The sequence below is a fragment of the Schistocerca americana genome, chromosome 5, assembly GCF_021461395.2.
Source record: "Schistocerca americana isolate TAMUIC-IGC-003095 chromosome 5, iqSchAmer2.1, whole genome shotgun sequence".
Lineage (NCBI taxonomy): Eukaryota > Metazoa > Arthropoda > Insecta > Orthoptera > Acrididae > Schistocerca > Schistocerca americana.
In genome coordinates this window covers 659890755-659907443 of record NC_060123.1, presented here as the reverse complement: position 1 = coordinate 659907443, position 16689 = coordinate 659890755, and the positions used below count along the sequence as shown (strand labels likewise).

The window sequence follows — 16689 nt, the reverse complement described above, 5'->3', positions numbered from 1 at the left end:
CGCCATGTCATCCAAAGCCCTAAGGCATCACCGACTGCAGATATGGTGGGGCACGTGGTCTGCACACCGCTCTCCCGGCCGTTGTCAGTTTGTGTTGCGACTTCTCAATCACTCAATTAGCCCCACAAGGGATGAGTGCCAACCTCTTGGCAACAGCACTCGGCAAACCCGGACGGTGACCCATCCAAGTGCAGGCCAGGCCTGACAGCGCTTAACTTCAGTGATCTGACGGGAACAAGTGTTACCACTGCGACAAGGCTGTAGGCCAACTATTCTCCTAGCTATCATAAATTCACAAGCACAAATTTTCTGGACTATCTGTATGGCTTTAGAAGTCTGTAAGGTGCTAGGAGAAATTGTTTTATCCTTTTTATTGCATTTTATAAATGTGTTAAATTGAACAGTTTTTTATGTAAATATTTATTTTCTGCTTTTCAGTCTTGTGTTTGTGAAGTATTTAAATCGATTCTAAATATCTTGATGAGAGTTCAGTAGAGATGCGGTGAATTTCAGGTTTATTTCAGGTCCTTTTCATCTAAGTCGAGGAATATATTGTTTCCGCCTACGTATATCTCTCGGAAAGACAGTGGAGAAAAAGAATTAGAAGCTCACATAGAGGCTTACCAGCAACTGTCCTTGCCGCGAATCATTCGCGACTGGAACAGGGAAAGGGAGAATTGCAGTGGAACGGAAAATACCCACCGCCACACACCCTTCAAGAAAGCGAATTAATATTGCAGTGTCATCCAGCTCTGAGCTGTGTTGAAAGTTTCAAGCGTCTAGCTCATCGGGAAGTTAGTTTAATATCAATTGTAAATTATGTACGCAACAGAGAGAGACAAGAAAGCGACCTAATAAAAACGTGTTAAGAAAAGGTAACGACGAGACTTCCCGCAAGTCAGATGGTGAAAGAAGCCAGGCCCAAGGCCAAACAGTTTGAGAACCTCTGTATTACGCAATGTGGTACTTTAAAATTTGGGTTCCTGTAGAATTATTCTGTTGCGTTGCTTGACTCTTAGTGACGGTGGGAATCATGTTTTCAGGCCTGAAGACTATCATCAACGCCCTCCTCCACTCATTCAGGCAACTGGCGGAAGTCATGACGCTGACGATCTTCTGCCTGATGGTGTTTGCCCTGTTCGCGCTGCAGGTGTACATGGGAGAGCTGCGGAACAAGTGCGTCAGCCGAATGAACACCACCAACGTCACGCACGCCGAGTTCACCGAGTAAGTTGCAGGCACGCCTTTGCTACTCTCAGTTACTTGTCCTCCTCAGTCCTGAGCTTAGATTTTATGAGTGCAAAGTTACAATTGTTCTTGAATGCATTGTTATTGCTCAAACAATGTGCTTGTGCAAAATAAGATTGAAATACTGAAATTAAAAAATTGATGCGATTCATAAAAATTTTACTATTTATGTTGGAAAATAATTAAAATACGTCCAATGCCCGGAATATTCACATTAAACACCTAACAGTCATGAAAACAACGTCATCTCATTTGAATGTGAAAGTATGTTACCAAATGTAGTCCCATTACTGTTGTGATGAAATAAAAAATCACTTATTCGATAATGTAGGGTCTATTAGCATGTCACAGCAGAGTGTAAACGCATTCTTGTCCAAAATTACCTTTAATTTTCGAAGATGTGCTAACATTGCGATGATCACCGTTTTTAAACATATGGTGCGACCTAATGGTAACATGCAAAGACAGAAAACAAGTGATGCAGTGAATGGATATGGTGTACACACCACGTTTGGTTTATTCCCTGAACTAGGAAAAAAAAATTCGATGTAGCATGTATGTTACATAGGGATTGAAGAGGTTATGATAATCGTAATATGTCACATTATATTGTTGACTGCCTCATCCACCTATGTTCTGTGTGACACTCTCAGTTGAGCAGGACGATGTCATAATCAGGGTTTTCCTTGAGGAATTACTGGTTAACAGTCCTTGTTGCAGTTCCTCTCAAGGAAACATTGAGAACGAACTGTGACGGCATGTAGCTGCATGCTGCAGTTCTTACAGTTTTTTTAACGTTAACTTTTACAATTAATTAAGTGCTGTTTAAATACTCCTTCTCGATTTTATCGCACTACGTAAAGCCTTCAGGAGTTTACTTTTTCTCAAACAAAATCACATAATTTTATGCGTTTTTTTTAATAGAATACACAAACGAGCTGTTAAAGAACTGAATTTTATATTTGATTTATTTTTTGAATTATACTATATCTGTAGCACGTTCACAATCTAGTAACGTTAATGTGACCACCTGTCAGAAGCCTAAATAACCACCTTTGGTAGTGCCCACGTGCAGGGAGAGTGTCACTGAGGATTCCGAAGGTACCGACAAGATTGTGGAGACAGGCCAATTGCACAGCCGTGGCCAGCTGCGCTAAGTTTCTCAGTTGCGGATCCATGGCGCGAACAACCTGATCTACGTGGTCCCACAGATTCTCGATTGTAGTTAAATCCAGGGATGTTTGCGTGGCCGCGGGAGTACGGTACAGTTACCCTGGTGCCATTCGAACCAAGCACGCATACTGCGAGCTGCGTGACACGCTGCATTGTCCTGCTGGTAGATGCCATCGTGCCGAGGAAAAACAAGCTGCATGTAGGAGTGGACATGGTCCCCAAGAAGTGATACATGTTTGAATTGACCCATTGTGTCTTCCAGAGTGACGAGATCACCCAGAGAATGCCTCTGGCATGGACCCTTCCGACGACGGTTGTAGGGTATTTGCTTTCAGATATTTCATGCTTTACACGCCATCGGCCATCTGTCCGATGGGGCATCAAACATGACTCATCTGTAAAAGACACCTGTCGCCACTCAGTGGACCTGCAGTTATGGTACAGGCTTGCAAATTCCAGTCTTCGTCGTCAACGAACAGCAGTCGGCATGGTGCATGAACCACGAGCCTGCCGCTGAGACACATACTTAGCAATGTTCGCTGAACGGTGGTTGAGGAGATACAGTTGGTAGCCCCTTGATCACCTGGGAGGTCACTTTCGGAACAGTTCTACTTCTGTTCGCCCGTACACATCTCCGTAGCCGTCGTTCACCCCTGTCATCTAAGATCCATGGTGCACCACAGTTGCTTCGGCGTCGATTTCAGACGGCGCCATTTTTCCGTGGACGGTATACTTCAACATCAATGACTCTTTTCCCTGCACGTGCGCACTGCCAAGGTGGTTATTCAAGCATCTGACAGGTGGTAACATTAACGTTACTGGACCGGGTATGTGCTACAGAGATACTACAATTTTTCAAATATAAAATTCAGTTCTCTAACAGCTCGTTTATGCGTTCTATTAAAAAAAATGGATGCGAACAAACTTACTAGTTTCGGAAATGCTTCCACCCCGGTCGGAGAACCAATGATCGGGCCATTTTGGACGTAAGATAAAGCGCTTCGTTTCCTCCTTCACTGTTTTCCGCGTCCCCGGCACGCTTTATATGCCCTGCACTGCTAGTGCTGCCACCTACCATTTGTGAGTGGTCATCGTACGCTGACGTGGAACGTAGGCGGTGGTCACATTAATGTTACTGGACAGTGCAAATTTTCACATAAAAATCTAAATTCCAGGGTTTAAACTTGCACATAAAAATTGTACGCGATAGGCACAAAAAGGAAGTCTGAAAAACTGACATTAAACGCTCTGATCTACACTTTTCTTTACCACCACTCACGCTTCATTTGATTTTAAGTAACACTAAGTATTTTGTTGGAGAAACAGAGAGCTCCTCGTCACCATTGTCCTTAAGTTCTTCCTCTGAATTCTATTGTTCGCTAGCAGAATTGTGATCTCTGGTTGTTACAAATTCGTCTTCTTTTCCGCCTGTTTCTTGATCCATATCACTTCTTCCTCCACCCACTGACATTTTATGCTGCACTGAAGAAAACAGGCGCGGTCTAGGAGACCCAGCACGTATCAATAACAAGCAAGGCCTTAAAGCAGCAGACAATAAAACATTGTAGGGTTGGCGATTTGAGGAGGATTGCGTGGGAGGAGGGGGCGGGGGGAGCGTTTACAGTAGCAATTCGCTAGTGTTGACCTGGGAGAGGAGCTCGAAAATCCTCGCGCAGTCTGAGAGACCACACGTCGTGAGTTACGGGAGTCTTCATTTCTTCTAAGCAAACCAGTAACTTAGCTCTGACTTTATAATTCTAGCGAGGACACTTCTGCACTACATTTAACTTTAAATATTGACGACAGGTACCATTTATGTCCGCTTCTTATTCTTCCTTGTCTTTCACACAATTAGTACACCCAATTACAATACCTTACTTCTTACTTAGACATCTTATACAAAACAACCTCAAAGATTGAATGTTTTAAGTTATTATATTTACTTTTTGCAATAGAAAATGATACTTTTTTATTATTCGCATATTCGTCTCTAATGCAAAACGTGTATCTTACTATCTCACTACAATTTCGAGTGTTTACTTGAACCAGCACAGACGTATGATATAAATAGAACTCATGCTTAATTCTAATATTACTCTGAGTATAGAAGAAATCAGTGGTACTACTACTAATATCGTAAGTGACTTACTTCTCCATTTGTGTGTAACATAATACATGTGTGTTGTAGGTGGATAAGAAACGAGGACAACTGGTTGTACAACGAAGAGGACGATCCTGTCATATGTGGCAACACGACTGGTGCGAGGTAGGTGGTCAGATTTTCTCGGCAGTTTTAAGTCTGCCTGGAAATTTAGTGCGTGACATAAGAAAAGTTTTTTTTATTCGCTAACAAACTAAAAAAACACACTTCTGGAATTTCTGATGATTTAATTCCTGATACTGCACGAATGAAGGAAGGAGGAAATAAAAAGGAACTAGCGTAGGGAAACGGACTGTTCCTGGTCAGGAGAAGACTGCTGCTATCACAGGTCTTAACTTGAGGAAGAAATTTCTGAGCATGTGCGTTTGTAACAAAGCACTGTGTGGTTGTGAATCATCAAGAGTGGGAAAACAGGAACAGAAGAGAATCGAAGCGTTTGAGATGCGGTGTTACAGAAAATTGTTGGTGGGCTGATAAGATATGGAATGAGGAAGTTCTCTGCAGAATCTGCGAAAAAAGGAACACGACGGAAACGCTGACGGGAAGAAGTAACAGAATAATAGGACAGGTGTTAGACATCAGGGAATTACCACCATGGTACTATGGGGAGCTGCAGAAGACAGAGACTGGAATACATCCAGCAAATAACTGAGGACATAGGTTGCATGTGCTACTCTGAGGTGAAGAGGTTGGCACAGGATAGGAATTAGTAGCAGGCCGCATCAAACGCGTCAGAAGACTCATGACTGATAAAAAAAAAAAAAGGAAACATGTAGGACAAAGAGACACCTAACTAGCTCACGCTGTTTTTTCTTTTTTTTTTTTTGAGGGGGGGGGGGGGAGGGGGGAAGGGGTTGATCATACTCCAGTGCTTATTTCCTGTATGATGTTTTATCTTCTACTATTGGGGTCATCCTCAGAGGTAATAAATATACGGTAATTCGTTCACGTTTTGAGGTGACAACATCCTCCTGAGAAACCCGCGCCTTTCTTCCGGAACCATGTGTTGTCTGGCTACTCCAAATATCTAGAAAATCGTATACTTCCAAATTTTCGTGCGCTTCTGATTGAAACTGTGATTTAAGATTGAGGAGCAATTACAAATCTGGATCTGTCTACACAATCTCGCATTTAAATCCCATTCGGAATATGTGGAACAACGCGTGTAACATCATGAATGGTACCCACGGATTTAGCCGACATCCACGACACGTAGTGGCAAGACTTGCAAATAACCTTTGCCAGTCCGTGCGAAAGTGAACGGCAGGATAATCAAGGCTGGTGGTGTTACTCATCACCCATTAGGACGAAAGTGTTTTAAAGCTTCAACATATTATCACATCGGAAGTTACACGTGCGAAGTTTGTGTCTTCGTGATTAACAAAATCATCAACTCTTTTAGTATATTTGAATACGTGCTCCCTTAACGGTAAGCACAATTAATAATCTGAATTCCACCTTCATCCACAATAAATGCAATACGTCTGCACCAACGATGACGTTGCTATCAATGATTTTGCGTCTTAAAATAATGGACATCGTTTAAAGACGTTTGGAAAATCTTAGCTTTGCGAAATCCCCTTAGACAGAAATCCAAGGACGTAATGTCGGTGACATAGTATCTCACGGAATGACACATCTGCCTGACCAGTGTCTGCAAACGTCTGTTCCAGAACGTCTCGCAAAGCGTAGCCCAGTGGAGGTTTGTACTTAAAGACTACGAGGCGGAGCCGCCCCAAAAATAAATTACATTTCTCAAAAATGGATTACAGAATTTAGACTATCAGGACGCATTTCGAATATGTCCTACACGGATCCAAAAAAATGACATCCAATGTTTCTGGAACTGTCGAGATCGAATTTTTTGGAATAGGTAGTAGTTAGTTGCACCTTGAAATGCCAATTAGCTCCATGTATTAGACGTTTCCGAACTTGGCTTCTACTTCCAATAAAGGAAGTAGTCTACGGATGAATAAAACTAGGCCTACTATTACTACTACTGCTACTACTAGTACTACTTATGGTCCCCCCAAAGGCTCTGTTCGTTCAGTCTAAGGGTGTCCTACCAATCTCCAGTTTTGCATCTTCTGCTGCTTACAACTAAAAGCAATGAACAAAGCGGCTGATCCCCTGTCTATGTATTCCTCTTTCTCTTTGATGCGTAATTAATCGACTTTTAATATTAATATTTTGGCACTATTTCTGGCATTAGCTAGCATATTTCCTGTTGGAAGCGCATGTTTAGTTTATAAATGACTAGCTAGACTGCATTAGAATACGGTAATATAAGCGGCACCATAAATGATAAGAAGAAATAAGGTCACACAAAGTGCCGTTATTTACTTGCATGTCTGTGGTGTTTGTGTAAGAAAGTGTGTTTTCAGCAAGTTTATGTTTCTGATATATTGTGTCTGAGTTATTGCGGGTTTTATTTTCTAGTGAATAACTACACTATGTTATCAAAGTATTCGGACACCTGGCTGAAAATGACTTGCAAGTTCGTAGCGCCCTCCATCGGTAATGCTGGAATTCAGTATGGTGTTGGCTCACCCTTAGCCTTGATGACAGCTTCCACTCTCGCAGGCATACGTCAATCAGGTGCTGGAACACAGGCCGTGCTTTTTGAACAGGTGCTCAATCGTGTTGAAAGGTGCAATGGCCATCCCTGAATTGCTCTTCAACAGTGGGAAGCAAGAAGGTGCTTAAAACATCATTGTACGCCTGTGCCGTGATAGTCCCACGCAAAACAACAAAGGGAGCTAGCCCCCTCCATCAGAAACACGACCACTCCATAACACTATAGCCTCCGAATTTTACTGTTGGCAATACACACACTGGCAGATGACGTTCACCACGCATTCACCATACCCAAACCCTACCATCGGATCGCCACATTGTGTACCGTTATTTGTCACTCAACACAACGTTTTTACACTGTTACATCGTCCAATGTTTACGCTCCTTACACCAAGCGAGGCTTCGTTTGGCATTTACCGGCGTGATGTGTGGCTTATGAGCAGCCGCTCGACTCTGAAATCCAAGTTTTCGAACCTCCTGCATAACTGTCATGGTACTTACAGTGGATCCTGATGCAGTTTGGAAATCCTGTGTGATGGTCTGGTTAGATGTCTGCCTATTACACATTACGACCCTCTTCAACTGTCGACGGTCTCTGTCAGTCAACAGACGAGGTCGGCCTGTACGCTTTTGTGCTGTACGTTTCCTTTCACGTTTCCACTTCACTATCACATAGGATACAGTGCACCTATGGATGTTTAGGAGTGTGGAGATCTCGCATACAGACGTATGTCACAAGTGATACCTGACCTGACCACGTTCGAAGTCCGTGAGTTCTGCGGAGCGCCACATTCTGCTCCATCACGGTCTCTAATGGCTACTGAGGTCGCTGATATGGGGTACGTGGCAGTAGGTGGCAGCACAATGCAACTAATATGAAAAAGTATGTTTTTGGGAGTGTTCGGATACTTTTGATCACATAGTGTATAGCGTACAACGAGTCTGAATACAGCAGAGTGTGAATTCAGTGAGGCTGAAATTTGGAACATGGGCTTAGGGTGAAAGTGAACGAACTTGGTGCCCGCAAATCCGATCTAAAAGTCAATCAAGAATAAAAACTGTCAGGACTTGTGGCGTCACGCAACGTCATTGTTTCGTCACGGGATCTCATAAACGCTGTAGACTGTGCGCACGCGAAAACTGTTAAGCTGTTGAAGTTCGGAACTGAAAACACAAAAAACATTACGCGTACATCGAAGCGAAGACCTCTCTACAAACAAGTACGGTATGTTGTGATAAAGCGTAAGGAAATGTAACGTTAGCGGCTAAATATGCTACCTATAGATCTTCTTTTGAAATTGGCTTTTGGTGTTATTTAGTAGCTGTTGTGAAAACGAAAGGAGATACAATCTGTAAACGTTTTAGAGATCCTTATCACCATAGCCAGGACTGCAACGTGTTCCGATTTAAGAGGATTGTCCCAAATTTTCAGTTGAAAACCAGACTTCCGGTTCAACCTAGTCGGGATAAGTAAGAGTCCTCATCACACAAAAACCGATAATGTTTCGTATAATTTAATGGTCTCCATTTTAAACTGTTCATTATGAGTTGGAAACTGAGAGGCAATCTTCTAAAAGTTGCTGCAATTTAAAATCCCGCTATTAGTTTTATTCAGAATTTCGTTGGCAAACCTGACTCACCAGCCGTTGTTTTCGAGTAGCGAGCGAATCAGAAGTCGATCATAACAGCGCTTAGTCATTCTCTACAAGAACAATTAAGTCGTGCTGTGTGGTTTCTTCATGAAAATTTTTTACAAATATGGATTCGTCATCAGATAGCGAAATTAAAGAAGTGTCGGTGCAGGAAAAGAAACAAAAGTTGAAAACTAAGTTGCAAGTTAATGGGGTACAATTTACTCGTGATTTCGAAAACATGATCATGACACTCACTGTAGTGTGTGCCCCTCACATTCAGTGTTTCTCGTTGAGACGAAACTGACGTTAAAAAACGCGCAAATGAAACTAATTTCTTTTTTTAAGCCATGTGTACTTTTATAGGTTACGTAAAAATCCTGATTTTGTTCGGAAAAGCCCGGTAACCCTTGAGTGCAGTGTCGTGGTTCACCAGTTTGTTGGAAAACGAATGTTAGTTGACAGCCAGCAGGTTGTGGTGAAGCATTCACTTGCACATGTCAATGTAACTGATAATATTAACACTTCCTTCCTCTTCTTCGTGAAAAAAAATACAATAATGTGATCAGTCATTATCACCAACACAGTTTCACTTTAGGACCATGACGTCCTACTTCCCTAGAAGAACACAAGTTGGTTGTGTCCAAAATGCGACCAAACCGTTACCGAGAAAAAATACTACGTTGTTTATGACGTCACCATTCTCATTTAAACGCTCAATAATAATTGCATATAGATGAGACGAACTTTCAGACGATGTGGGTGGTGACCTAAATTTCACAAAGATTTCTGGATGATCCCAAATATATCGTAGAAGTCGAACGATATATCGCTCTTCACTGGTCGGTTAACTTTGCGAAACCATCTGAATGAAACGATAGTAAGTTTAGAGCAGGACCGGTGCGAGGGAGTGATAAGATAGGCTCCGCTAAGGGCGCAGGCACAGATGGGGTGTAAAAATGTACAGAAGATAGAAACGTGTTTCTAAGATTTAACCAGGAGGGGTACTTCAGTTCTCCTATCCCTTATATTCCTGTTTTCTGCTGTGAGAAGCCTTTCTCACGGCTCGCGACTGAACGCATGCTGTTGTCACAGTGTCATGTCACAAAAAAAAAACAGCTAGAAAAAAAAGTACGCGCAGAGTAACGTAGCCCGTAGATGCACAGTCGGCAGGGCAAGCGTGGGAAGAGCGGCAGTGGTGGGGGTTACGGGCGGGAAAATGCCGAGCCGATATGAGACGTTGTCTGCTCGCTTTCAGCGCTGACAGGAGCACACACTGCAAATCTCCTCAAACGATTTTACGGAAACTCTTCGGTGGAAAGAATTCATTTTTGCCTTAACTTACATCTTTACATGTCAGCATCACGATGAACTGCCCATCATATCGTTAATGCTCGTAGTTACTGTGATGCTTTGCATTTATGTAACAAACTGCACCAAATATGAAAAGATTGCGATGAAAAATAGGGGTCGTATGATTTTGCGATAGATGCATATTACATCATTTGCTGTTGCATATGAAATTTAGCTAATATATCGCACTTGGGAGGAGGTCTTTATCTGTCACCAATTTCAAGAAAGTCGATTCTGTGTAGCGTACCCACTTCCGAACTGGAATGTAATGACACGTTGTCTGTTTGAGATTGGCGCCTTTACTCCCTTGATCCGTCTGTCTACTCAACTGCGAGTAATATGTGAACTGTGAATGCATGTTTCGCCGATATATATGAAGCGAATACCATCTTCACGGTACTTTTTTTATTTAAACAGTCAATACGTTTACTGCGTATTTCTAAACGTTCCACGGTCATCCTCCTGTTATCTGCTGTTTTGCGCCACATGGTAATTATTACACATGTTAATTACACTGATACACTGAAGAGTCAAAGAAACTGGTACACCTGCCTAATATGGAGTAAGACCACCGCGAGCATCAGAAGTGCCATAACACGACGTGCCTTGGTTTCGACTAATGTTTGAAATGGTACCGGAGGGAACTGATACCATGAATCCTGCAGGGCTGTCCATAAATCCGTAAAAGTACGAGGTGGTGTCTGAATAGCACATTGCAGGGTATCCCAAATATGCTCAATAATGTTCATTTCACGAGTGTACCGTGAATATCAGGAATCCGACAAAACATCAAATCTCCGACATCGCTGTGCCCGGATTATCCTGCTAGAACGAGACCAGCGACTGCTGAAGAGAATCGTTCAATGTGACACATGTGCCACCCTTCTGCAAATTGCTGCAGACTTCAATGGTGGACCACAACAAGTATCAACGTGCGAACCATTCAACGAAACATCATCGACGTGTGCTTTCGAAGTCGAAGGCCCATTCGTGTACCCTTTATGACTGCACGACATAAGGCTTTACGCCTCGCTTGGGCCCGTCAGCATCGACATTCGACTACTGATGACTGGATACATGTTGCCTGGTCAGACGAGTCTCATTTCAAATTGTATATGACGGACGTGTACGGGTATGGAGACAACCTCATCAACCTCATGAATCCATGGACACTGCATGTCGGCAAGGGACTGTAATGGCGTGGGGCATGTGTAGTTGGAGTGATGTTTGACCCCTGATACGTCTAGATACGACTGACAGGTGACACATACGTAAGCATTCTGTCTGATCACCTGCATCCATTCGTCTCTATTGTGCATTCCGACAAGCTAAGGCAATACCAGCAGGACAATGCGACACCCCACACGTCCAGAATTGCTAGAGTGGCTCGTGGAACACTCTTCTGAGTTTAAACACTTCCACTGGCCACCAAACTTCCCTGATAGGAACATTATTGAGCATATCTGGGATACCTTCGGTTCAGAAGACATCCCTACCCCGTCGCAATCTTCCGGATTTATGGACAGCCCTGCAGAATTGATGGTTCAGCTCCCTCCAGCACAACTTCAGACATTAGTCGAGTCCATGCCACGTCGTGTTGCGGCACTTCTACTTGCTCGTGGGTGCCCTACACGATATTAGGTAGGTGTACCACTTTCCTTGTCTCTTCAGTGTATAAGATACGCAAACATACAGTTTGACGACCAAACTCGGCTGCTTGTTGTGGTGTAGCGGTAGCGTTACAGAACGTGAATACCCGCCATGTATTATGCATGTGTGTGATACCAAATACTACTTATATTTTAACCAACTCAATTACAATTCTCTATACTAGGTTTTAAGCATACTATTTACACTGCATCGCTAAGTATGTTTTTTAAGGACTTGTGAAAGAACTTGATCTATAAGTGTATACACACGTATCCCAGTATTTCACACACATTAAATTCCTAATAAATTATAATGAACCATGAAATTTTACAGATATTTGATGTTACGAATGTAATTCACCAGCACTCAGTTTTAAGGCCAAGCGTTTCAGTTAATCTAAATAGTCTGTAAAAGGAAATCATACAAAATTTTTGAAAAGAAAGTCAGATATTTTGTGTAATGATTTGTCTAAAAGTATGAAATAGAAAATATTAGGAAAACGTTTGGTGCACCTCATTTTCCTCTTGATTTCGAGCATCATTCAAAGGCACATAGAATGTTTCTCTGATCTACTTATTTCTTTTACACAAATCATTTAATAAAATATTTGACTGATTTCTTTAATTTTTTATTTCAAGTTTTATTCAGAAAGCATGATCTTACTGACTCCTAGTTTTGCTTTCCTAATATACTTGAATCGAAAGAAATCTTTTTGAAATTTAAATATCGCACCAGTGTATCTTTTTACGTGCAAAATAGCTAGGCCTTGAACAGATCAAACTTTTGACGCTACATTTACATAGCTTGGCAGCAGCTTTTCGTGAAATATTTTAATTTTTCCTCAGCTTATTAATTAAGTTTTCGTTAATTACCCTCATGCTGATCACTTTGATACCCTGTTCAACTGTTGCTCTGCATTTATTTGGCTATGAAAATTCGGACAAAACCTCATGGTGTAATTTATACGGAGTCTTGTTTTCACTCTGCTCACTCGTTTACAAGAACGTAACGAGAGTTGATCATACGATAAAATAATCCTTTCTGCGTGCTGTCATTTCAAAAAATCGTCGGTTCGATATCTTTATACGACGATTTTTACGACCACTTAATTCCCGAAGCGTAGGAAAGGTTCGGCCGCGCCGCGAGCGACCCGTCCGCCGATATAACAACTAATATATCCAATTTAGACACATTGGTTACATTTCATACGCAACAATGTATGGCCATAAATGAACTATAAGGAAAGTCTACGCAGTGTGATTTTACCTCTGCAAATTCAGACCTTTATCGTTTAAAGATATCAAGCTGTAAGATGCAGGATAATCAAATTTTTTCACAAAGTAGTTTTCTTAAAACCGGATGATAACTATTTCGTAGCTGCCGTCGCGTCCGCTCCACTGCTCTGCCGAGATCACACGTGGCTGTCGCTCTCTGTCGCGCTTGCTGCAGCGACAAGATTCAAACACGTCTGAATTCAAACGTCGCCAGTTGCAGCGGGAGACAGACAGCGACACAGATGTCGCTCACGCAGGACACTTCCGTAACAAAACCTGCGGTTGCGTTTTGTCGCCTGAAGCTGTCGCGCGCTGTCGGTCGCTTCTGTCGTTTCCGTAGGACGCGGCATAAGTGTTGCACAGTAATGTTTGTGCTTATCATGGAAGGTAAGTCTCCTTTGCTTCAGTGAAACAGTTCGAATGCTTTTCCAGGTTTTTAACACGAACACTAAGCCTTTTGAAATAATTTTCCCCCTCTCGCCGGAGGTTCGAGTCCTCTCTCGGGCATGGGCGGGTCTGTGGTTCTTAGCATAAGTTAGTGTAAGTAGTGTGTAAGTCTAGGGACCGATGATCTCAGTGGTTTGGTCCCTAGGAATTCACATACATTGAACATTTTTTAAATAATTTTACTAATCCAAACTCAGGGAAAAAATAATCAAAAGTGTACGAGAATGTTTAATTTCCTAATACACGCTTACACAAAATGACATTTTTAGCAATATCCAATGATATATGTGATCTAACGTCTGAATCCATTTGTATTCTGCTTTTTCAGGCACTGTCCGACAGGATACTTCTGTGTTCAAGTCGGCGAAAACCCTAACCATGGTTACACGAGTTTCGACAACTTCCTCTGGTCCATGCTCACAACATTTCAGCTCATTACACTGGACTACTGGGAGAATGTATATAATATGGTAAGGTGGACCAATATCACGTAAAACAGACGTTCTAAAGTGTTAAGAAAGATGTTATTTAGTTATGGCTTACTAAAGATTGATTTTATCCATACTGGATCAGAGGTCGTGGTTGTGAATGTCAACGTCAAAAAGATTTTTGCTTACTACAGTGAATTATTATATTAATATCGATGTAGCTGTAGTAGCAATAACGTTTGCATTACTATTTTACTTGATAGTTAATGTTCCATCGATATTATAATTAGGTATTGACTGATTTAAGCCTATTTAGCATTGTTATTTGTAGTATAACTACGTGCAGCAGCAGTTTGCAAAAATTGGTAGTAAATGGAAGAGAAGAGAAGCTTATGGTTTAACGACCCCCGTCTGTTGCTTTACTAACCTGTTGCTAAGCCTTTGTCGACTGTGGTCTCTCGTCGTTGATTGTACTGATGTTAATTGCGCTCGACGCCTCTTGAAAGTGTCACACTCGGTGCTCGGGTAGATCTGCAGTAGTGGCATGAATGTAGCTAGTTTTAATCCTTGAGCCCAAACGCTGTGAAAAAATATAATTTTAATTTTTTTACATAATTAACCTTTATTGTCATAGTAAGTACTTAATACTAGACGAAATTGGCAAAAAGTAAACAGACAATTGGTTTTAAGGATGCCGTAGCATTTTGGAGTATAAATTGAAAATTCTTCACGAAATTAATCTTTATTATCGTAGTAAGCAATGAATATAACATGAAAAATTGGCAATAAGTTGTGCTAACAAGGGAACCTTCCCATCCCACCCCCCTCAGATTTAGTTATAAGTTGGCACAGTGGATAGGCCTTGAAAAACTGAACACATATCAATCGAGAAAACAGGAAGAAGTTGTGTGGAACTATGAAAAAATAAGCAAAATACACAAACTTAGTCCATGCACAATATAGGCAACATCAAGGACAGTCTGAGCTCTGGAGCGCTGTTGTCCCGTGGTTAGCGTGAGCAGCTGCGGAACGAGAGGTTCTTCGTTCAAGTCTTCCCTCGAGTGAAAAGTTTAATTTTTTGTTTTCAGTTTACGTGACAAGCTCTTATGTTTTCATCACTTTTTTGGAAGTGATTATCACATCCACAAGAAAACCTAAATCGGGCAAGGTAGAAGAATCCTTTTACCCATTCGCCAAGTGTACAAGTTAGGTGGGTCGACAACATATTCCTGTCATGTGACGCACATGCCGTCACCAGTGGCGTATAGAATATATCAGACGTGTTTTCCTGTGAGGAATCGGTTGACCTATGACCTTGCGATCAAATGTTTTCGGTTCCCATTGGAGAGGCACATCCTTTCGTCTACTAATCGCACGGTTTTGCGGTGCGGTCGCAAAACACAGACACTAAACTTATTACAGTGAACAGAGACGTAAATGAACGAACGGACAGATCATAACTATGCGAAAATAAAGAAAGTAAACTTTTCACTCGAGGGAAGACTTGAACCAAGGACTTCTCGTTCCGCAGTTGCTCACGCTAACCACGGGACCATGTCGCTCCTTAGCTCACACTAACACTATCCTTTATGTTGTTTATATTACACATGGACCACTCAGTTTGTATATTTTGCTTTTTTTTCATAGTTTCACATAACTTCTTCCTGTTTTCTCGACTGATCTGTGTTCAGTTTTTCAAGGCCTATCCACTGTGTCAACTTATAACTAAATCCGAGGGCGGGGGAGGAGGTGGGGAGAGTGGGGGGGGGGGGGGGGGGGGTTCGATGGGGAGGTTCCCTTGTAAGGATGTTGTTTCACTATCGAACCACTGAGACATGCAGACTTGAACCAATCGTACTTGAAGGCAAATTCACATTTTTCGTAAACAAAATTGCACATCTCTAAACGTCCATGAACTCATAAAGCCAAAAACGAATTATAGTCCTAAATAACAAGCAAAAATGAATTTAAAATTTAATAAATTTTGTATCAGAACTAGATTCTGCCCCAGTGTTTTCAATTCCATAATACTCATAAAAGCAGTAGTACGAACCCAAATTTACCTTACGTTAATTTACATATATTTACTTTCACTACCAATGACCTCCTAAATATGGCCACTATTAAAAGAACTGCAGGTCAGACTCTCCTACAATTACAGAGCGCAATTTCCGCGTCGACTGACTGCTACAATGCACTACGTTCGTAGAAGCACATCAGTCTGCCGCTAGAAGTCTCTGTCTTGCAATACACCGATGATTTCATGCGAAAGGCATTGCTGCTTCCAAAAGAAATTATTAAAGTGGTTGTTTCAGGCAGAAACCATTGGGGCTAAGGATTAACTAGCGGCGAGTCACAGCCAAACGTGAGAAGTTAATGAAAGTTGCAGCGCAACCTGTTGCCAAGTTGACTGAGAGTTTTTGTTAGAGCGTTTACAACTTGCGTGTAACGGAATCAGGGAAGCGCCTGCTGCCTACATAGAATACCCACACATATCATCAGTTACATTTGACCGCGCAGATGTTATGTTATTGAATCTGGCCCTATATAAAGTCAATCGCCGATTTATTGTCGTGATCATTAAGTGAAGTCTGTTGAGATTTATCGCTCGGTAAGTCAGAAAATTCGCAATAGGACTAACTGAGTCGGGCCATCATTGTTCCACAGTGTTAAGGGATAAACGTAATCTAGCTAAAGTGTTACATGGTGAAGCAGTCACATCGGCATGTTGTGAATATCTTCTTCAC

At 41.9% G+C, this 16689-nt stretch overlaps 1 protein-coding gene across 1 annotated transcript in view; it reads left to right on the top strand.

The window, feature by feature from the left end:
- LOC124616619 (sodium channel protein 60E-like) overlaps positions 1-16689 on the top strand; it is a 287365-nt gene that overhangs the window by 23546 nt on the left and 247130 nt on the right. The window contains exons 3-5 of the mRNA XM_047144943.1: positions 1044-1227; positions 4610-4687; positions 13843-13984. Coding sequence (XP_047000899.1) covers positions 1044-1227; positions 4610-4687; positions 13843-13984 — 404 coding nt within the window. The remainder of the gene's footprint in view (positions 1-1043; positions 1228-4609; positions 4688-13842; positions 13985-16689) is intronic.